Below are 23,225 nucleotides of genomic sequence, written 5' to 3'. Positions count from 1 at the left end.
CGTACTTTATTTTACTCTAATACATTTCCCAAAGTTTCAGCTCGATATTTTATTTACAAAAAAAGTTCTTAGGTTCAAAAAAATATTCAGTGAACTGAAAAAACTGTGGTCGGTAATATAGGTATTTAGCTGTGTCACATGCCCTTAAACATATCAAATTGTACACTGAAGTTGAGCTCATTTTATACTGATAGTTTGTCATGCGAATGACTTAGTCGTTTTTTTTTTGTTAACAGGAACCTGCATTTGCTCCAGTACAAATCGCCTGATATATTTCCGACGTTTTTTCCAGGATATTTGAGATTTTATTGTATTTGTTCAGAAATAGAAGAATTGTGCAGCTAATCCAATTTCATAGCGCAGACGTTGATAATAAGTCCATAATAGATAGAACCTTTTTTGTGCACTATAAAATTATGAACATTTTTTTCACATCACCATATTCGACCTAAAATCGACAGTTCTCGAGTAATTTTAAGAAACATGTTATTGTTTAACACTTTCCAGAATTTCGGAACTTTGCCGTACACGTATGTTTGGGGACTTTTTACAAAATCTTTATAAAGCCATTCCCAACGTATCTGCGAAAAAAATGCTACTTTTACAATTTTTTTTCTCAAATCCTTCATTGACTGGACTACTAGAAAAAATTTAATTCCATAATTGGGTATAGTAAAGTTGTAGAGAATATTTTTTCCCAAAAAAATGAGACATAGTTTATGATAATTCAAACAATTTTCAAAAATTACTAAGAAGCGATAATAAGAAAAAAATTTAGTTGTTAGAATCGTTGTTAAAATAGGTGTTTTTTCTAATTCCTAAAGTTTTTTTTTTAATAATGTTTGTTATATTAATTTTTTTTATTTTATTTTTATTTTTTATTTTTAGGATAGTAAAAATGGTTAGGTGTATGTTTCGAAATATTATTTTTTTTCTTGAAAAATACAAATATATAATTGAGAACTGAATGCCATTACATAAGGATATTTCTCTGGCATAAGTTAACATTTTTTTAACGATTAAGGCCATGTCAGCGTAACTACCAAAAATGTTTTCACGTTTTTTTTTTAAATCCAACTTTTGTTCACGTAAAAAGTAATATAAAGTTGAAAATTTGGGGAAAATAAAAAAAGAACTAAGAAACGTTTGTCTAGTCCTAAATTTTTATAATTATAAAAACATTTTTTGTTTTGGGGGAAAAAATGGTGCAAATGTTTTGGGGAAAAAAATGTTCGGTTTTTTCATAATTACCTATATAAATTGAGGAACAGGCAATAGTTTGATAGTGCTTCTTATAAGCCATTGCTTATTGGCTATAAAACCGGAAATATTTTGTTTTCCAAGGTCCCGAAGTTATTTGAGTAAGGTTTTCCAAACCTTTTTCTAATATTATGCAGTAATCACAAAATATCTATTAATATTAAAAAATATTACAAGAAATTGAGCAGAATTACATGGGATTATGCCAGAATACATGGGATTTCACGAGATTACAGTGGAATACCCATGATTACAGGGATTTCATAAATAACATTGGATTGCAAAATATTATAAAGAATTACACAAGATTAGGGACCGTATTTAAATTACGTATCAGCTAAGGGTCGAGACATTTTATTACAATTTCATGTACGTAATTTTTTTGGAAATGCTCGTGAAAACTTTCTCCTGAAGATTATCCTGTTAGCTATAAATGTTATTATTTGGTTGGAAATGTAATGATTTTCTTAAAAAGACATCCTTTTTGGCTCGAAATTCAACTGTTTTGTTAAAAATTCGTCTTTTTGGGTTGAAAATTTAACTCTTTTTGTTGAACATTAACCTGTTGTTTAAAATTCATATTTTGTTGCTGATAAGACAACTGAAATATTTTTTGGATGAAAACTATATTTTCTGAAAAGTTGTCATCTTCATTTAAAAGTTCATCTTTTTCATTCGATATTTTGAAGCTTTCTTGACTAAAAATGCAACTGTTTTGTTAAAAAATAAACTATTTCCTAGAAAATTTACTTTTTATTAAAAATTCTTATTTTTCTGTTGAAAAGTCAAACGTGAAAATTCAACTTTTTATTTTAATTTGACTTTTTGATTTAAAAATTCACCTGTTTTAGCACAGTTTTAATTTTTATTTGACAAAGATGCCACTTTTTGTTCAAAAGTAACAACCTTGTAAAAAGTGCAACTTTTTGTTTAAAAATTCAACTATTTAGCAGAATATTAACTTATTATTTAGAATTATTATTTTGATGTTGAAAAGTGAACTGAAATCTTCTTTGGATAAAAATTGAACTATTTTTAAAAGTTTTTTTTTTTTAATTTATTCATTTTAGAAGATATTTCAACCTTTTTGAATAAAAATGCAACTGTTCGGTTGAAAATTCAACTTCTAATTATTTCGTAGAGAATTTACTTTTTTTTGCAAATTTATATTTTGGTGTTAGAACATGAACTGTTTTAGTACAAATTTTATCTTTTTTGGATAAAAATGCAACTATTTGGTAGATAATTCAACTATTTTGTTAAAAATGTATCCTTTTTGGTTGAAAAAATCGTCTTTTTGGATTAAAAATTCAATCTTTTTTAGTAGATACTTATTTTTTGTTAAAAAAAATCATATTTTGATTTTGAAAACTCACCTGGAATCTTTTTTGAATGAAAATTCAACTATTTAAAAAGTTTTAAAAAAAAATTAAGATTCATCTGTTTTTAAAGAAATTTAATCTTTTTTGATCAAAATACAATTATTTGGTAGAGAATTAACAATTTTGTTAAAAAGTAATCCTTTTTGGATCGAAAATTCAATTCTTTTCATAGAAACGTATTTCTTGTTCAAAAATTCATATTTTGATAATGGAAAGTGAACTGAAATATTTTTTAACAGAAAATTCAACTATTTGTTTTGAAAACTTATCTTTTTTATTTAAAAAATTCAACTTTGCCGAAGTCTTCAACTATTTTATTTGAAAGATTTCGTTGAATGACTTTGTTAAGAAATGGTTTTGTTTTTTAAGATTTATATTTTGAGTTGAATATTCATCTCATTGGTTGAAAGTTTAACTATTTTGTTGCAAATTATTCTTTTCAATTAGAAATTCAACTACTCGGGTAAAATTTAAACTAAATTGTTAAAAAAATATTATTTTGATTGAAGCCTGGTTGAAAATGTAACTGTTCAGTGGACAATTCAATTTAAGCTTTGTAGAGAAAGTTCGACTTTTGGTTTGAAGGTTTAATAATTTAGATATACTTTTATTTCTTTTTTGAGTGGAAAATCTTTATTTGCTAAAAATTCGTCTTTTAGGTTAAAATTTAAAAAAATATTTAATCTTTTTTTATTGAAATATAAACTATGATACTTTCTTCTTAAGAATTTGTTTTTAGGTTGAAAATTAAAGTATTTTATTAAAAAAATTCGTCTCTTATGGTAAAAAGACGTTTTTGGTAAAAAATAAATGATTAAATTTGCAAATTTTTAATTTTTATCTGAAATCTTGTTTTATTTCGTTCACAAAAGATTATGTGTTAAAATGATTACAAGATTAAAATGCTGGTATTTCAATATTATTGGTCAAGGAAACTAATTCTACTACCAATAACTAAAAATAACTAGCAATACATTTCTGGAAATAAAAAATTACGTATTTTATGTATTAAACATTCTTTAACTCCTTGCCATGGTTTCAAAAGGAAAATACATACTTTATTTGTAATGGCTTTCAATCTAAAAGAAGTGAAAATTCTGATTCTCATTTGAGGCTGTTCAAAAAATACGTAACGCCAGATAAAAGCTTTACGTATTTTTTGGTGCGGCCCTTTTGGAGATTGTGCATATTTTAAGGTTTGCAATTATAATTTACTTAATTTTGAAAACTACTGTTTTATAAGTGTACATTATGAAACGTTTTAATTAGAAATCTCTGAGTTTTTGTAGTGTTTCAATTTAAAATAGTTACATATTTAGCGTTTGTTTTTCACATTTTTTTACTGACACACCTCCGATTTTTTTTTTCTAAAAATTCTTAATCAGTATTTTCATCATAATGTCAAATTTGTACATCTGATGGATATAGACGTAAAGAAACAGAAACGACCCGGAGAGATAGAAGAATCTGTGCGCAATAATATTGCGAATGCCTTATCATTAAATTTGTCAAGTAGCCAGTTGTTTCTTTTTATGTTTACAGTGGAATTTTGGTAAAAATGGGAGGAGCAGTGAGTAGTGGACAGGATAACGACGAGTTAGTGGATAATTTGATAGAATCTGGATACATAAGAACAAAGAAAGTAGAAAAAGTCTTTAGAGCAGTAGATAGAGCAGATTACTTTTTATCATCACATCGAGAAAGCGCATATAAAGACTTTGCTTGGAAACATGGCAATATTCATTTATCTGCTCCTTGCGTCTACTGCGAAGTCATGGAAGGTCTCTCGCTTGAACCCGGGCTCAGTTTTTTAAACCTAGGCTCCGGCACTGGTTATCTCAGCACAATGGCTGGACTCATTTTAAGTAAGTAGCTTTTCATTGGTTGACCAAGAATTGAACTTTTGAGAACTGTAAAAGAACCGAACACCAGATAACGACAGAGGATCTATGGCTTAATCCTTAATGTATCTGTTAATTAAATCTTTTAAAGTACACTTTAAAACAAAACATAGACCTACAAAATCAAATTGTTTGACCAAATTGTATATTTCATTTCTTACTGAATTTAACTTCAGAATTTGGTCAATTTTTTTCCGGATTTATAAAGTTCGTTCATATTAAATATTCTGTTCAAAATTACAGGTCAAAGTGGCACAAATCATGGCGTTGAATTGCACGAAGACTGTTTAAAGTATTCTTATGACAGATTGGAGGAGTTCAAACAGAAATCGCTGGCTCTGGATGAATTCGATTTCTGCGACCCTCTCTTTATTCAAGGTACTGAATAATTTATAAACAAAATTTAAAGTCTACAATTAGGGTCTCTTGAGTTGTAATTTTTTTCCATTCTTTGCATATAAAAAATTAATTTGATTAAAATGAGAAGAGTTACTTAAGTCTATAGTCTATAATAAAAGAAAGTTCTCTTTTAGAAGTAGTAATCGTGCTATTGAAAAGTAAAAACTAAATTACGATATAATTGATCTTTTGTTGATTACAGAATATATAAAGAGATTTCAAAGCACTTATTGTACAGTTGTGCTCATTATTTTATACATACCTAACTTAAACATCATAAAAATGATCGAAGTATCTCGTCTTCTCCTGATATCAAAATTTGGGATGAGTAGCCGAATATTTTTCGTAAACCTGACGTAACCAAAAATGATTTATTTGAAAGTCTCGATGTTAATTAACTTTCAGGTTCAGAATGTGCCATGCTGAGGTCAAAGTTTATACCTGTAAAAAATTGCCTTTCCATTTTTGGCGATTGACCCCCCCCCCCCATAATTTTTTCGTTCTTATTTTTTGTCAACGTTAACCCGTGTCCCCGGGATTTAAAGTTAACATGGGGTTTTAAATGGAAAAAGCTTGATTTTAGAAAAAATTAAAAAAGGGAGTATTTGTTATAAACTTTAAGAAAAAATTAAAGTATAGTCACCTCCTACGGAATGTTCAAGGAACAATTTCAACCCAATATCTCTTAATCCCCCCCCCCATAGCCTTTCATTGTGTCCAGAAAATGTGAAATACCTGTTTTCTATCAAATTCACGCTAAAGACGCTATTTTTTAAAATTGTTTCACTATGAATTATTTCTAGTGTATAAGTGACGAGTATTCAAGTATTTGTTTAATAATATTTAATTGCTTAAACAATTATTATTTATTTTTTTTAAATATCCTACTGTAAGTCGTGAAAAGTTATTATATTTCGGGATAAATGATATTGTCCTTTCATGCAATTAAGGACACTATTAACGAACGTTGAGAGTACTGTTCTTTGTTCAATAATCATTCACTATGTCGCTACTAATCAGTATTTCTTTTCTCTCAAAAGTGTACCCTGTATTGCTTAGATAATAATAGTTTATTTAAACAATTAATTTAAATTGCTCTAAGAATAGTACTTTTTCCTTAAAATCACCACCGTAGATTAATGAAATCTGTGAATTGAAAATAATTTGCATTTAGATCTTTCCTCAAGTATATACATAAAAAAGAGCAGTGAAGTAATTTTAAGAAAAAAAATCACTATACTTATTATCTATGCGAAATTTCTTAAAACTGTGAAAACGTGGCTAGGGTCTAATTTGGACCTCCGGCCTTCTAGGTATGCGATTTTTCCGGCCTTAAAAAATTTAGGTTATACGTTCTGAGATCAGGAAATACTGTATATTAAGCGACATCATGCAAGGGATTAAAGCAATGTAGACTTTTCTCCACCTTTCCTATAAAAGGTGCAAGTGAGTGATTATTAATTGTTTAAATAAATGCGAAAAATCGTTAAAAAAATATTACTCTTTACATTGGTTAATTGTGTCTTCAATTGTAGAAAATAATATTTTTTCACGATTTACAGGGAATAAAACTGTTTAACCAAATAAAAATTGTTTAAGAAATATATCTAATAGCGCATTCGTTTATCCGGCACTGGCGTACTCCAAGAGCACTCCGATCGCTCCTTCTTATTTCTTTCTTCTGGTGCAGATCGGAGTGCACCAGTGTAGGATAACCGAATACGCTACAAGTGTCATTAAGAAAAAATGTTTCTCTCAATATCCGTTAAGTGTCTTATTAATTCCACAAAATAATAACTTTTTGCGCTTCGCATGGAAAAATTGTTTAAAGAAATGAAAATTCTTTAAAAAAATGAACATTGTTTAAAAAAATGAAAATGGTTTGAATAATTAGCAAACAACAAAGAAAATATTACTCTCAACATTCTTTGATTGTATCATCAGTTAGAGAAAATGAGAACTTTTTCCTATTTTAGGGAGAAAAAATTCTTTAAGAAAATTAAAATTGTTTAAATAATTACGAAATATGTTGGACAAGAAGTACTACTCTTAAAATTCATCAACTATATCTCGTTTTTCACGAAAGATAATACTTTCCACGACTTACCGGTGGAAAAAAATTGTTTAAAAAATAAAAAAAATAAATACATGGAAACCCTTAAATTATCGTTTAACAATTATTCGAATGTTGAAAAAATTGTAGAAGAAAAACCTCCTTTAGTTGAATATGATGGAAAGCTGCAATTTTCATCTTTTTTTACATGTTTCGTGCACAATTAAAGATGATGGGTTGAAAGTTTTCGGATGGAAAATTATTCCTGTGAATATAATTTGATTCACAAAAAGTTGATAACAAAAAAATATTTTTCCATTTTTTCTAATATTGACTTTCCCATTCAAAGACCAATGCTAATTTCGAGAGCTCACGCCTAACTTTGAAGAAAAAAATGACAATTTTTTTTCCGGAAAACGAACAAATGGGGGTGGGGGGTGATCAGCAAGAATGGAAAGTCGAATTTTTGGAACACTCTAGATTTTTAAACTGTAGAAAGACGGAGAAAAACACTAGATAAATTAAACACATTTAAATATTCCATTATGAATATAGTTTTTTATTGTTAGTAATTTTCTTCAATGTATTCATTAATTAACTAAAATTTGTAAACGACTCGCAAGTTTGATTCGGAGTTGGATATTCAAAGTAGCGTTTTTAATATTCCAAAAGAAATCAATAATTTCTTAATAATTTGTTATTACTGAGGTATTAAATGAAATAAATATTTATGATAGATATTTAATTACCTTTACCATTTATATTTATGGTTACCTGTAAAATGTACTGTAAATGTTGTGCCATGTCCAAAATAGCAAAATCGCATCAAAATTTATGACAGCACGTTCTTTTTTATTATTCTCTCAATTTGACAGTTAGTGGGAATGAGGTATTCTAGATCTTAAGCGATAAATTATGTTTACAAAAAAAAAGAATTTGTTTATTTATAGTTCATTATGATTTCATTTCAAAGTTCTGTCAAACAAAAAAATGCAATAGCTCATTCTTTCTGCATATAAAACAAACGGTTATTTTGTTATTTAATGTACAAAATAGACGACCTGTAAAATCTTAATTTCTGGACCTGAGAAACCTAGGAAATGTATAGAATTCCTGAAAATAAAACCAAGAATCTAGTGACCAAATTTGAGCCACCACCATAAATTGCTCCTATTGTTATTTAAGGAAAGATCCTCCTTTACAAAAAATCTGGACAAAAATAAAAAAGAGGATAGAAAAATGAGAAGACAACCAAATCTCCTTCCCTTTCTTTTTTTATTTCTTTCGTTTTTTTAAATTTTATTATTATCAAATTACAATAAAAGAACCAGAAAATCAAGAGAGGTATTATGTATCAAAGAGATAGCGTCGTTGTTCCGTTGCTGTTCCTACCTGCTCAAACTTTATTTACCTTGATAAGGGTGCTTTATGAGTAATAAAACGTCGTTAAATATTGATATTATGTTCTGTTATTGTGATTTGATAATAATGAACATAAAAAAGACGAAAGAAATAAAAAAAGGATAGTAAGGGGGTTATTGGTTGTCTTCTCATTCTTCTTTCCACTTTTTTTTTTGTCCAGATATATTGTTTTTAAAGGAGGATGTTATTTTAAATTAAAATAGTAACATTTTTCGATGATTGTCCAGATTTGGCCGTTGGATTCTTGGGTTTAGTGTAAGGAATTCGATACATTAACTTGATTTTTGGATGGTAAGTAGGATTTTACATGATATTTTAATCTAATTTAAATTTCTTAAATTTTAAACCTGTAAACGATCTTGGATTTAATTTCTAAGATTCACTGAACACCCTGATAATCTAAAAAGAACATCGTATGCAAATCTTTAGAGTGATTTATCCACAGGAAATTGTCTCAGTGTGATGCCAGGTAGAAGGTATGATAGAGTCTACTGCGGAGCAACGTGTCCCGAGTCTCACGAAGCATTTATTAAACAGTTTGTCAAAGTTGGCGGCATCCTGGTGATGCCGTACAAGGACCACTTACTCCGAGTCGAAAGAACTGATGAGAACACATGGACTCACAAAACTATGCTGCCAGTTTCCTTTGCTACTTTAGTCGTACCTTGTCCCGAAGCGCAGAATTTAATACTGTTGCGTGAGTACAAAATATTCCATTACAGTTTTTTAAAACAATTTCTGTCTAAAAGGAGGATAATAATCAATGAAAATATAATTATCTTTTACAGCGGATAATTCTACACAATGTTATAAATTAAGTCTTGTAAAATTAAATAAACTGAGTTGTCCGCAATCTAAACCTGTCAACTGACATTTTAGAAATTTTACGAGGCGAAGGAAAATCGTTAATCTTGCAATTTTCAATATTTTTTTACACTGTAAAATGTTTTTGGTTCATTTACTAGAGTAAAACAGTATAGTAACATTGGAATCAAAATTGAACGTTATATGGCATTGAAAGCTATCCGTATGTTATCTACAAGGTGTTTAACGGTCTAAGCATGTTATCTGCAGTGTTCTACCGCTGGCTTTCTATTGTTTTTTCAGGATTTGCATGTTTCTGCCTTGTTTTTCAAGCTGCGGGCAAGTTCTCTATGTCAAAATGTTTGACATCGCAAGCCGAATGTAGATGTGCTTGCAAAAATTAAAAATTGTTTATTGCAATAAATTTCTGAGTGTTAGTAATCGAGGCGCGTCGCTTACCTTCACTTTACAGCGATCTGTAGACTACAACATCGAAGATGACGTGAAAAGTAGCCACGAAGAACTCTCGACACTCACTCATTGTGGGGAAAAGCATGGATTTTTCATAAGACGCCATAATCAGTTAACATGTTTAGACCGCGGTCGTATGCTCTCGATACCAAAACGCGATTTTAGAAAATCCATTTTTAAAAAACTAAAAACTATTTTTCCGTTTCACTTGCGGGATATTAACTGCATATAAAAAATGTTCCAGAAAATTAAAAAAATGTCAGCAGGTTTAGAACGCGGACCCTTCAACTATACAACACATTTTTTACGAGAATAATCTGCAAAAACATATTTCACTCTAGAATACTCTACAGTCTACGCGTTGTTTTAAGTAGAGTTTTACTTTGCAGAATTTATTGATCAAGCGTCTTTAAAATTAAAATGATAATAAATTATTACATTTTAGAGTATTTTTCTGTAGAATTTAATCGTGTTGAATTAACTTTGGCCCAAGCAAATATTATTTTCACTTTCTGTGGAATTGTACGTTGTAGCATTTAATTGTGTAGGGTCAGCGTGGTGACTTGACCGGGAAATGGCAGGGAATTTTATTAACCGGGAAAAAACAGGGAGCTTAATTAAAAACTCGGAATTTACTTCTGATTACACCAAAATTCAATTTTTTATTATTTTAATAATTTTGGCCACTTTGAAAAGTGATCAAGGTTTTTGAATCTTAGATTTTTCAAATTGTCTCAGCTTACTCTAATCGAATTATAATTTATTATTGTTCAAGTGTATTTATTTCTGTTGACCTTAGTTTGTAGTTGTTCTCATGCATCTAAACAGTGTTTATTGCAATGTGAAATTAGTAATATATTTTTATGTGCTTAATATTATTACACTTATTTATTCACTTGTAACTATCATTTAATGCACGTGACTTAACCTAGAAAATTGAACAATTTTACCAGAAAACCCAGATAAATTACCGTTTTATTTGCTTACTTTGCTTACTCCTCATTTATCTGACTTGGAACAGGGAATTCTAGAAAAGAATTATCGTTTTTATTTTTGGACAGAGAGTTTCGGTAGAAAAATATATTTTCACGCCGAACAGATAATTTCTTAAATTGAAGGAGCATTTTTTCAAAGAATTATAATCCGGATTTAGAAGAAAGGAATTTTAAAAAATCCCTCTTCCAAGGCAGAATTCGTCACAATTTAAAATTTTCATTTTTTAAATGTTAAATATAGAAAGTACTTGAGGCAGTTTTTATAGTAGTATCAGGATGTCAAAGAAGAAATATTTCTGAATTATATAATAATTTTTTTTAATTGCTCATTGTGAATTCACCTTTGGTGAAATTTGAACTATTTGCTTGAAAATTGATATTTTGCGTTTACAAATTAATCGTTTTGTTTTAAAGTTTATGTACTTCGTGGAAAATTGGTATTTTTTTGTAAAAAATGAATCTTTATGATTGGAAATTCATGTTTTTGGCATAAAACTCAACTATTCGAATTGAAGATTCTTTTAATTAAAAATTTATTTATTTGTTTGAAAAATTAGATTTTTGATTGAAAACTTGTTTTTTCATTGGATGTTTTTTTATTTCAAATTTTTTTACACTGAAAATGTGACTATTATTCTAGTTGAATATTCCATAATTTTAGTGAAAAATTTATCTCTTTGGTTGAACATTCATTTTTTTCTAAAATTTTCTGAAAATTTAATTATACAATTTCTTAATTATTTGTAGTTAAAAATTTTCTTGGTTAAAAATTAATCTTTTTGCTCAAAAATCCAATTATTCTAGTGAAAGATTATACATTTCAGTTAAAAGTTCATCTTTGTGGTTTAAAATGAAATTATTCCAGTTAAATGTTAAACATTACTCTTTTTAACTAGAGATTTAATTATTTAGGTTTTGGTTGATCATTTATCTTTTTTAGTACAAATTAAAATTATTTTTTGGGACTAAAAATGTTACTATTCCATTTTCGGTTGAAAATTAGTTTGTTTTAGTCAAAAATTCAACTATTTGTTTTAAAATGTGTCTTCTTTGATCAAAAATTCAACTATTTCGTTAAAATTAATGTATTTTGTTAAAAAATTGTATTTTCTGATAGAATATTAATTTTCTTGTTTAAAAAATAATCTCTTTAGTTGAAAATTCAAATTTTCCAGTTAAATTTTTATGATTTTAGTTATAAATTCAAGTTGAAGATTCACGATCTTATTTAAAAATTGATCACTTTGGACAAAATTGAACTATTTTGTGGAGAATCCGTTTTTGTTGAAAATTATTGTTTTTAGCTGAAAAATTAACTATTTCATTGTTGTTGTACAAAATTGGTATTTTTTAGTAGAAAATTTAAGCGTTTTTTTTCAAATTAATGTATTTTGCAATGTTTTGTTAAAGGATATTTAGAATGAAGTCATGAATTAAAATAAATTTTTACGTTTTGCGGCAAATATAAATATTTTAATTTTAGTAGACCGGGAAAATTGAAAAACTTGCCCGGGAAAAACTGGGAAATTATCAGGCATTTTAAATCTTTGTGTGAAGTTTTACGCCGCAGTACTTTGCTGTGATAATTAAAAATATTTAGTTCGACACATAAACTTTTGTGATATATTAATTTCATACATGATTATGCAAGAAATTGAAATTTGGTTTTTGTCTTTTCCATGCAATGATCTGGAAATACTACCAAGGCGAGCTACTAACTTAGAATACAGATTTTTGTACAAAAATTGATAATTTCACATTTAAAATCATTCTGTTTTTGGGAGTGGTTAAATTGTGATACGCTATCTGGTGCCGAAAGTTAGAACTAGAAAGAGTTTGTGGAATTTTGAATATTTATCAAAAACAAAGTGTTTTAGATGGAATTTTCAACTTATACTGTAAAAAAGACATCTTTTTTGACAAAAATATAATTAAAAAGAACAATTATTGTACTATTTATTGTAAATTTCAACACATTATAAGGTTAAATGAACTTATTTCGAACAAAATATTTCTGACCTAAAAGTTTGGTTAGAATTCTTATTACAATTTCAATCGTCTATTATTCATATTCTTTGCATAATCTGAATCTTTTAACGATTAAATAATTGTTTCAAAGCTCCACCAAACTTTCGTAAAAACACTTTTATTCCGAAATTGATATACGAATTGAAAATTGTATTCTATCTACTCTTCCTAATTTAGATTTTCGGCACCAGATGGCGAAATGGGCGACCACTATTCCCATTAATTTTTATAGATTATACATATTTTTTACTTCTCTTTTTTTCTTATATTAGAAGTTTCAATGATTTTCAATTTATATTTATAAGTTGAAAATTAACAATTTTAAAACTAACAAATATCTCAAATTTAGGGCAAGTAAATTTCGAATCAGTAATTATTTCAGACTGGCGATTTTAATTTCTGAAATTTTCTGATTTTTAAAATATAAATTTTGAGTGCGATAAAGTTTCTACAGGCTATAAAAATGGTAGAATAACTTGCAAAGCTTTTAAAAATTATGTGAGTTTTTCAAGGTTTATAAAAATGGGTTTTTGTTTATGGTATATTATGTAGATGCAACTTTTCAGTGGTACGCTGCTTTTGATTTACAATCTGTTTATCGACCCTATTCAGTAGACACGCAGAATTTATTATGCCGGACAGGACTTTATTTCCGTTAATGCATGGTCCATAAATTGAAAAATATTGTAATATTTTCAGCTGAGTGCGATCCTGTTTCACTACAAGAATTATGTCGAGGCAGAATAAGGCGTCGACTGCGGCAAAATGTGTTGTGCGAACATTTAGACCTAGAATGCAAAAAGCCAATTCTAGCAGATCGCCGAAGGACACCACCTTCGTCTGCCCGAACCCTTCGTCGTTTCGTTATTCCAATTTTCGAGGAATCCGACGAAGGTTTATCAGACGAGGACGACGATTATACAGGCAGAACGCGACTGTTGCTAAACGTTGATGCTCATCCGGGAGAGGCAATAACGACAACTTTGCAATTAGTCAGGGCTGTGATCCAACCAAACAGGGACGAAAATCGTCCCAACGCGGAAGAAGCACCTAGCGGCAATACTAACAGAAATAGTCACCAAAGCGGCGTCGAGTCCGTTGATCTCACCACGAGTAGCAGCAGCGCAGATCGGCAAGGTAGTCAGGAGGAAAACCAGTCCCCGAGTACGGAAACCTATCAAATTTCTAATAGCAGTAGCAGCTCCGAATCCGCCAGTGAGAAACTCAAGGATCGAACGAAACAAAGGGAAAGTGGAAACAAGGAGAGAAGTCGTCGAGAGTCAAACTTGGAGTCTTATTTGAGTATGAGCGAGAGTGACAGCGACCAGGATCAAGATTACACAATTGTCCAGAGGAAGAAGGTGGCAAAGCGAGAAAAGGCCGACAGCGGAATCGTCGAGGACGTGGCCATCGCTAACGATGACGGCAGCTCGAGTTCGAACACACATCCTTCAGAGTCTGACATCATAGAAACGATGGATTTTCAACCTTACGATGTATTTCGAGAAAGCAATACTTCACCCCTCTATCCGCCCATATGCATTCGAGAACAGAGGCACGGCCAAGGCGAAGAGACGAATATGGGACATTACGTAGACTCGAACGCGTTTTCTTCTTACATGAAGGAGAAGATACACCAACTGCCTCTGCCCCATTCACTCAAGTTATACATAAACTATAATCGAAATCTGTAAAAACACGGTAACTGCTTTCTTCCTCTCGTTTCGTTTCATTTATTTATAAAAATAGAGAGCATAATCTTGATTCGTATTTTTTTAATGTGAAATATTTTATGGGTACATGTTTTTTTAAATAGCTGAATTAAATTCATACCTGAAGGACGGCAGTTCATTTTCTCTCGGAAGTTACTTTACTCCATAAGATATTTTGTTTGTTTTGGCCTTAAATAGAAAATGATCTGGCGGCCGTGAGATATGAATTTAATTTAGGTAGTGTATATAATTCCGGACACAAGCCACATTCTCTTCTCGTTTTAAACTCCTATCTCCCCTTTCCAGGTCCGTGCTTATAAAAGATTTATTATTTTAAAATATAACGAAATATTTTCAGTTGATTCTTGTCTGCTACTGGCGCCCTTCGGTCAAGACTTTCGATGTTTCAAATTTAATAATTAAACAAAATTGGCCCCGAAACGATTTTATATTTAAAAAATAAGAATTCGGTTTATGAAGTTTATATCTTTTTCTTACGCAGATATTTGTTAACCTTTCTAAGAAGTTTATTCCTTTATCATAGTGATACGAGAGCTTTGCGATTAGATCAATGGATATTAAAAAAAGTGCTTTAAACTTTAGAAAAAGTGTTAAGTGAATACATTTTTCATATGATGATTAATATAAAGCTATAGCTCGGTTGCAAAGAGTCTAGTTAAAATTCCATTTAGATTTAACTTAAATTTCAAGTAATTATCGACCAATTACGTGATGTTTTATCGCATTTCGAGTTCTCAAATGTTAACTAGACGCGGTGCAACTGGAATTAATCGCGAAAGTTAATTTATCAGAAGTTGAATAAAAATGTACAGTTAATGATTGTCGGTATAATAATTATATTAATTAAAATATTTATAATAAATTATAAAGTTAATAAACATTTCCTTATAGAAAACTAATTGTTTTATGATGTCTTTTTAAACTCCACTTAGCTATACTAAATTCCCTTTGAGTTTTCAGAGAAGCTAGATTTACAATTAATGAATTAATAATAGAGGGCTTCTCAATTTCCATTATCAGATATTTATTTAAATCCGTTTTCTTCCACTCCTAATTGTTCGTCGGAATTTCCATAACTAATCAAAAACCACCGGATCACCCAGCGGGAAAAATCCGGTACCATGTAAATATACCTAAGATTACGTCGGCACGCCTCCGCGCTGACGGCGCTGAATTCAAATCAGCGACGGTGGCGTGGCACGGCGACGCAACCATGTAATTAAGAATCATACTATGACTAAGAGGCTCATATAAAAAATTTGGTTTGCCTTCTAGTTAAGTTTTTTATCAACTTTGACTCTGAAAGAATTCAAATGTGAAATAAAAACTTGAATTTTTTAAGTTCACAAATTATAATAATTTATTAAAATGTGGAAAAATAACCAGAAATGTCGATTTTCTAAACGAAAATGTGGCGCCTTCATGACTTGAAACACGTGGTATGACATCACCTGCTGCCAAAGCCGAAGAAAATACGCATGCATTTATGGTAAAGGTTGACCTTTAAGAGATATTTAACTTTAAGGGCATGTGACACACACAGATCCCTATGTTACCAACCTCGCTCGATTTTTTTTTTCATTTTAACCAAGATTAGGACATGTTCAAGCCAAAAAACGTGCCCCTTTAATTTCTTTAAAAGGTTGACCGTTTGCAACAAGGAAGCGGTTCGTTAGATCGAAATGTAACTTCACAGGGGTTTTAGGGGTTATTCAACTGTAAAAGACTCAACGTTATTCATTTGATGAAGATTTGCAATTTCGCCCTTAAATTTTCTGTGCGATCATTGTTTTCTGAGATATTGTCGATCAAAGAGAAAAGGGTACTTTTTGATGTAAAGCTCGGTAGCTCAGTAACAAATGGTCGTACACTACATGTTAAAATTTCGCGGAACATGCAGCTCCAAACATTTTTTTGTCGAATATCTCAAAACTAGAAAATTTAAAGCTTCAAACTTCTTTTTTTAAGGCCTTGATACAATTATTTTTCACTAAGAAATTTTTTTTGACCCTTTAATTTTTTCCATTAGTGTATGTGTTTTAGGTACTTAGCATATGCATGACAAGCTCTGCAGCTATCGCTGGGAACTTCTTGACATAAAATGAGTTCGCGGTATATAAAAGTGAAAATTAAATACACACGCACACACATCTAGCAAAGTATATAACCAAACATCGGCTAGCCAAACACCTATAAAAAAAGAATCCTATTCCCATTTTGTCAAATATAGTAAGACCAAGAAAAAATTCTTATTTGAAACTCTGTTACCTGGAGATTTTTTTTAAAACACATGTAAAAAAAGGAAATTGTAAGAAATGGACGTTTCGGGTAAAAATAAGCACATATCATGAAAAATCAGTAAAACAGTGCACTTTTGAACTAAGAAATAAATTTTTTCCAGCCGGGAGATGTGAAATTGCCCGCAGTCTAGTTTCTAATAGATTCGTCTGAAACGAAAAAAACAAAAAAGTTTCTTGAAGTTTATATTCATATCTTCTGTGTGAACCAAAAAAAGTTAAAAAATAATCATTTTTGACAATAGGGCATCCGTTTAAAAAAATTGATTTTTACCCAAAAATTTGCATGGAATTATTTTAAAAATAATGGTTTAAACCATTTTTTCCAGTTTAGAGAGGTTCATACATAAGGCAATCATGTCAACTATATGTGTATTCAAGTACAACTCAATCGGTCAAATACTTTTTTAGTTATCTTCCGGGCAATTATGAAAAATATGAAACCGAGAAAAACGCGTTTAAAGATATAAATGTTGAAAAAAGGCAGTGTTAAAGAATCCACCTGCGACTCTGAAACTTTTACAGCATGTTTTTGGGATGAGTGACTTCGTCTCTAGAGATAGTCTGAGAGATTTGGGTCCTTTGAAGTGTGATGCTACGGTCATATAATGGTCCTATTGTATTCGACACGTACCGCGGGGGCAGAGTTGTTTACAGTAGTTGGTCGTCACCAACTCGACCCCGCACAATTTACATTAAAATCTGGCCCCGGTCAAATTGGCTGAAATTGCAATGTAATATAGTTCAAAGCCTCCTGTTCAAAGAATCCTGATGGGTACTAGTCCAAAAAATCAAAGTTTTCGAGATAGGTGGGGCTGCATGCGAAAAATATGACCACAAGCGAATCTAACGTCCCACTTGAAACTTGAAGATGAGATGCAGATTTTTCAATAAACTGTGGTCAGCACAATCACTGAAAATACTAGAAACACTGCTAAGACCAGTCCAGCTAATAAGGGCAACACAATGGCGCTGTCCTGATAATAATAGGCAAAATCATGGGGCTGTCCTGGAAATGTAAATGCTGTTCGAAATATTAAAGGTAGACGACAGTTCAGTCAATGAATACAAGACTGTAGATCGGTCCAGTTATCAAAGGAAAAGCCAGTCCAGCTACTAAAGGCAATTTAATTCAGTATACAATTTGAATGGTTGAATACAAAAATATATTAAAAACACGAAACGAGGTATTAGACTGAGATGGATCGTATTGTTTTCGAGGGTAGTACAAGACTGTCCTCCGCTGAGGAACAGGCAGGGGTGCAACTAGATTCCGATGTTGCCAGAGACAAAATCTGACTATAATCCAAAATATGTGAAACTAACAACGTTGGAATTTGTCCATTTGGTAATTCGTTAAGTAGTGAAAACCGAAAATCGGCAAGTTTTCTTGAAACTTTAACCCAGCCTCAATAAACCCTTGTCGCGGTCAGTTCTCAACAATTGCACTGAACCTTTTTCTGACTCGGTCTGCTTAGTGATTCATCTTAGGAGAGATTTCAAGTTTGGGCATTTTCAGTCGTTCAAAATTTAGTACAATTATAAAAACATAAACTGAACTCTAAAGAAATATCGATCCTGTAGTAGAAGGATCCAATACCAGTGCAAATATGAGAATATAGAAAATATAAGTTACAATTATACATAATTCAAATTCTTACACGGTAATCATTCACTCAAACATTGTAGTTCAGATAATTAAGACAATACTATAGGTCAGTACAACCAACAAAGGCAAGATATAAGATGTTCACTCGCATTGTCATTTGCTTCTGAAGAGTTTGTTTTAACTGACTGAACTGATAATATGTCTTGCATTTGTTGGTTGGACTGATCTTTAATCTTGTCTTAACCGGCGGGACTAATAACATGTCTTGCCTTTGTTAGTTGGACTGATTGATAGTCTGGTCTTAACCGACTGGACTAATAACATGTCTTGCCTTTGTTGGTTGGATTGATTTATAGTCTTGTCTCAACCGACTGGACTAATAACTTGTCTTGCATTTTTTGGTTGCACTGATTTGTAGTCTTGTCCTAACCGACTGCATTAATAACATGTCTTGCATTTTTTGGTTGGACTGATTTATAGTCTTATCTTAACTGACTAGACTAACAACATGTCTTGCCTTTGTTGGTGTGACTGACCTATAGTAATGTCTTAATTATCTGGGCTACAAAGTATCTTTGGTAGTCCAGAATGTCTTTTGCCTTGATTATTTTTTTAAATTTTGACATTGCCAGGGCAGTCCCATTACATTGCCCTTAGTAGCTGGACTGGTTTTTCCTTTGGTAATTGAACTGATCTACAGTCATGTATTCATTGACTGAACTGTCTTCCACCTTTAATATTTCGAACAATATTTACATTGCTAGGTCAGCGCCATGATTTCGCCTATTATTACCAGGACAGCGTCATTTTGTTGCCCCTAATATCTGGACTGGTCGTACCAGTGTTTCTAATATTATCAGTGATTGTGCTGATCACAGTTTATTGAAAAATCTGCACCTCATCTTCAAGTTTCAAGTGAGACATTAGATCGCTTGTGGCCATATTTTTCGCGTTCAGCCCCATCTATCTCGAAAACTTTTGATTTTTTGGACTAGTACCCATTAGGATTTTTTGATCAGGAGGCTTTGAACTATGATATATTGCAATTTCAGCCAATTTGACCGGAGCTGGATTTTAATGTAAATTGTGTGGGGTCCTTTTTCTTCAAATTATTGACTTTTTTGTGTAATTTATGAATTTTCTCATTATACATATTTATAATTATAACTTATAAACTAATACACTATTTTGGAGTTGAATTCAAAAATGTTGTCTGCTTGGGCGTTTCTCATTCGATTTACGAGGTACGACGTTATATTCCTTTCAATTTTAAACATCTAAAAAAGGTTAGATATCTGAAACAATGGAAACCCGTAGATTCCGAATTATTATGTTTTAGGCTGTTAAAATTGAAATAAAAAAATCTATTTCTGAATTTTAATCCAAAAACTGAACAAAGGACCCTTAGTGAGTGTCGGCTACTCTATTGAGATAGCCTCTCTGCTTGTTACTTATGATTGAATTCTTATTTCGATTTCGAAAAGGACATTCTAAAGCCTTCAGACTATTTATATGAAATAAGAATTTGAAATGTGTACATTTTTTTTCAAATATTAATTCGAAAAAGTTTTTCTATAGACCACGACATTTATTAGTGATTTTAGAGCATATAATTTAAGATGCAAAAATAAAAAATGAAATAGCGGATGACTCTATTATACGATTCAACTTGTTTTTATTGATTGGGCAATACTTTTTAAAAACATATTTGTCGTCAAAATATGAATATTAATTTTTGCATCATAGTTTCCACTCTTAAGATATTGTCTAAATCTTCACCATAAATTCATGAATTCATTTGCAGGAGATGTCATGAATGTCTTCTGGTTCGCGAAAATAACCCCCAACGTATTCGTTTCTGTGGCACGCCAGCGCATCACATTCACAAAATGTGTGATGCGCTGTAACCTCACGAAATTCACACTTTCGACAATGAGGGTTATCCCAAAACGCCATATTCGTCAAGTGTTTTGTCAGTCGGCAGTGTTCGGTTAGTCCTCTTAGTACACGTACTAGATAATAAATTCTTAGAATGCACAATTCTTTTTACCCCCTTCTACTATCTAGAATGTTCTTCTGAGAGCCCATGTACCAATGGCGCACAATGGAACCACCAAGAAGAGAAATCCTTCTTGAATGAATGCACGGAATATATTTTATCATCCCCTGCAACTTTCAGTGGTTTGAATCGTTTAACTACCCATGTAATTTTTGAATGAGTGACTCATGGGCGGCTCCTCATTCGTTTAATTCAACTGCGAGCCATGTCGCCCGAAGGCAATAATAATACCTTCAGTTGCCGTGTTGAGTTACCCCTCAAGGTTCTCTGAAGTCTAGCAGTGCCAAGTATAATCGAAATTCCCTGACAATACCCCCTCCATGAGTCCCTGTGGCATTTTGTATCTCATTATTATATCTTGTTGAGGCTGTGCTGTACAAGTCCTAATTTTTTTTCTTTTTAGCAGGGTCAAAAATGCGTCGATTATTCTTTTTTAGGTCGTCAAGTATAGGATTCCATCAGGGTGCACCACTGACTGTTTTTTAATACGAAAAGAACAATTATAATATTTATTCTATCCCGTATAGCACCCAACAAACTGCTGAGATTTTCCCTATAAGTGTCCCATTTAGTTTCCTTAGAGTCCCTATATCTTTAAACCTCAGGTCTATAGGCTATGAAGGAGAAGCATATCTGTCTATGGTCCGTTTGAAACGTATCCGACGATGCATGCCATATCCCTTGAATACTTCGCTAATACTTATCGAGTATAATTAAGGTCAAATCAATTATAAAGCTACATCTACATGTCACCATAGTAGGTTTATTACCCCGAATCAATAGAGTTAAATCAATAATAAAAAAGTAATGTAATGAAGATGTGACTGATATCCTTACTACCTCAAGTCGAATGATGTGCGTTGACCGTCCTAGAACGCGGCAATAGTCCAACAGATTTCTTCATTCCTCAGATGGTGGTGGGTCCTTGGAGTAAAATTGTAGGTACGCTGAGCAAATCACCATAGGCTGGAACCTTTCTCCTAAATGCTTCTCGGTCTCTATTGCCACCAAGTCTCTAGAAAAGAACCTTGGTAATCCAATAAATTTAATATGGGCTCTAACAAAAAGTTCTGTACTATAGGTATTTCTACGGAACTAGTTTAAATGACTGATCCGTTTTTTCTACTCAAATATCTAACTTTCACATTATGAGTCGACGGTTCTTATATTAAGACAAAAGCTGTTCCTTCCACTGCCAAACGTTTGCTTGAGGTAGCAAACACTCTCTTAGCGTGGTGAATGTTTATCTGGATAAAATCCAGACTGGAAGGGGGTCATCTAGAATCAATTTTATATTTCAATTGTCGCCTCTGCACCCCTTTCGTGAACAGATCCAGAGCTTTGTCTTCAGGTCTAGCTTTGGTTTTTGGGAGAATCTTCATATTGATCCTCTTCAAACCATAGGGAAGCCTGCATTCGATCTTCTTGACACTCTTGAACTACTTCTGGCTCTGTAGTTATTCAACATTCTTCTTTTAGTATTCTAGTTAATGCTCTTCCACGGTATTTTTGTCGTGGTAGATTGGCTGCAAATGGCTAACTTTAGCCAAAGTATTCTCCAGACACAGTTAATGTTCCGTTGCTTAGCGTTTGTTGCAGATGTCCTTACTGGCTAGCTCTTTCATTTGTGCAATCTGTCTGACCATCTCACAGCTCATTATTACAACCGTCCCGAATTCTGGCTCCCCCAAAGGTGGCACCAAGGGTGCCCCGACGATCTTCCGGAAGAGACGAGAATTTCAAAATATTGAAAGTCTATATTTTTTATGGGGTTTAGTATTCCTTTTAGTCACTTTTCTCCTCGTTCTCAGCCTGTCTAGTATGGAAAACCCTGTCAGGAAAGTTAGAAGGCCCTACCACAAAGTTCAAAGCGAAAAAATAAAAAATGAAAATTAATGAAATAAAATTCGAACTAACATCACATCCATTGTACAAAGTACTTATGTGAACATTTATATCATTTTAAAAAAAATTGTCTTCTTGGTAGAAAATTAATCTATATAATTGAAAATTCAAACATCTGGTCAAAAATATATGTACATACAGTGAAGCGCTTCAAAAGCCCTCTCTTCTATAACCGTTCCGAGAATTGACGCCGCGCCGCAGGTAGGTGTAACAGTAGCTGAGCTCACTCAAGTGAGCACTCAGGCGAGAGCGAGCACAAGCGGAGCGGGCTATAATGAGTTAGTTTCAACCCATTGTCAGTTGCAAAATCGGCGCTATAAAAGAGTTTCCCTATATTTTATTGAAATTTCTTTTTCTCTGATAGAAAATAAATCTTCTTATTTGAGAATTCATCTTTTAGCTTAAAAATTGTAATATTTACTTGAACAATCGACTGTTTCGTTGAAAGCCCATGTGTTTGTCTAAAAAATTCAACATTTTTAATGACTTTTTCTAATATTTAAAAAATGTTTCTTGGTTAATAAATTTATCTTTTTGATTTGAAAATAGTGTAATTTTTTCGAAATAATAGGAAAACAGCGTCATCGCTTGAAAATAGTGTCAAATAGTGCCAACAGTATGTTCAGCTCGAGGCCTGAATCTGTAATTTGTTATCATAAGAGCTACTACAGCATAATTTATTTTAAAGAGTCATCTATTCAAACCGAAAGAAAAATTAATGCGATGTTGTCGAAAATCTGATTCCCAGAGAATATCTCATGAGTGCTAAGCAATCATTTCTATTCCGACGTTTTTTGCAGAGAGACTTGTTAGAAAGGGGAATTTGAACCTTCGACTCTGAACCTTCCCCCACTAAGTTCCTAGACTATATATACATGTAAGAATCCCGCCCGAGCTCAGTCTGTTA

The 23,225-nt window shown here is 31.6% G+C and overlaps 1 protein-coding gene across 2 annotated transcripts in view; it reads left to right on the top strand.

Annotated features, from left to right (window-relative positions):
• The window catches only part of LOC117174250 (protein-L-isoaspartate O-methyltransferase domain-containing protein 1-like), a 19,451-nt gene extending 4,113 nt beyond the window's left edge, over window positions 1-15,338 (top strand). For both annotated transcript variants that reach the window (XM_033363161.1, XM_033363162.1), the window contains exons 2-5: window positions 4,185-4,507; window positions 4,787-4,921; window positions 8,863-9,114; window positions 13,415-15,338. In XM_033363161.1, the coding sequence (XP_033219052.1) occupies window positions 4,185-4,507; window positions 4,787-4,921; window positions 8,863-9,114; window positions 13,415-14,409 (1,705 nt within the window). In that variant the 3' untranslated portion in view covers window positions 14,410-15,338. The remainder of the gene's footprint in view (window positions 1-4,184; window positions 4,508-4,786; window positions 4,922-8,862; window positions 9,115-13,414) is intronic.
• The last annotated feature ends 7,887 nt before the right edge of the window (window positions 15,339-23,225 follow it).

Source organism: Belonocnema kinseyi, chromosome 6 (genome assembly GCF_010883055.1).
Source record: "Belonocnema kinseyi isolate 2016_QV_RU_SX_M_011 chromosome 6, B_treatae_v1, whole genome shotgun sequence".
Taxonomy (NCBI): Eukaryota; Metazoa; Arthropoda; class Insecta; order Hymenoptera; family Cynipidae; genus Belonocnema; species Belonocnema kinseyi.
This window is presented reverse-complemented; position numbering and strand designations above follow the sequence as displayed.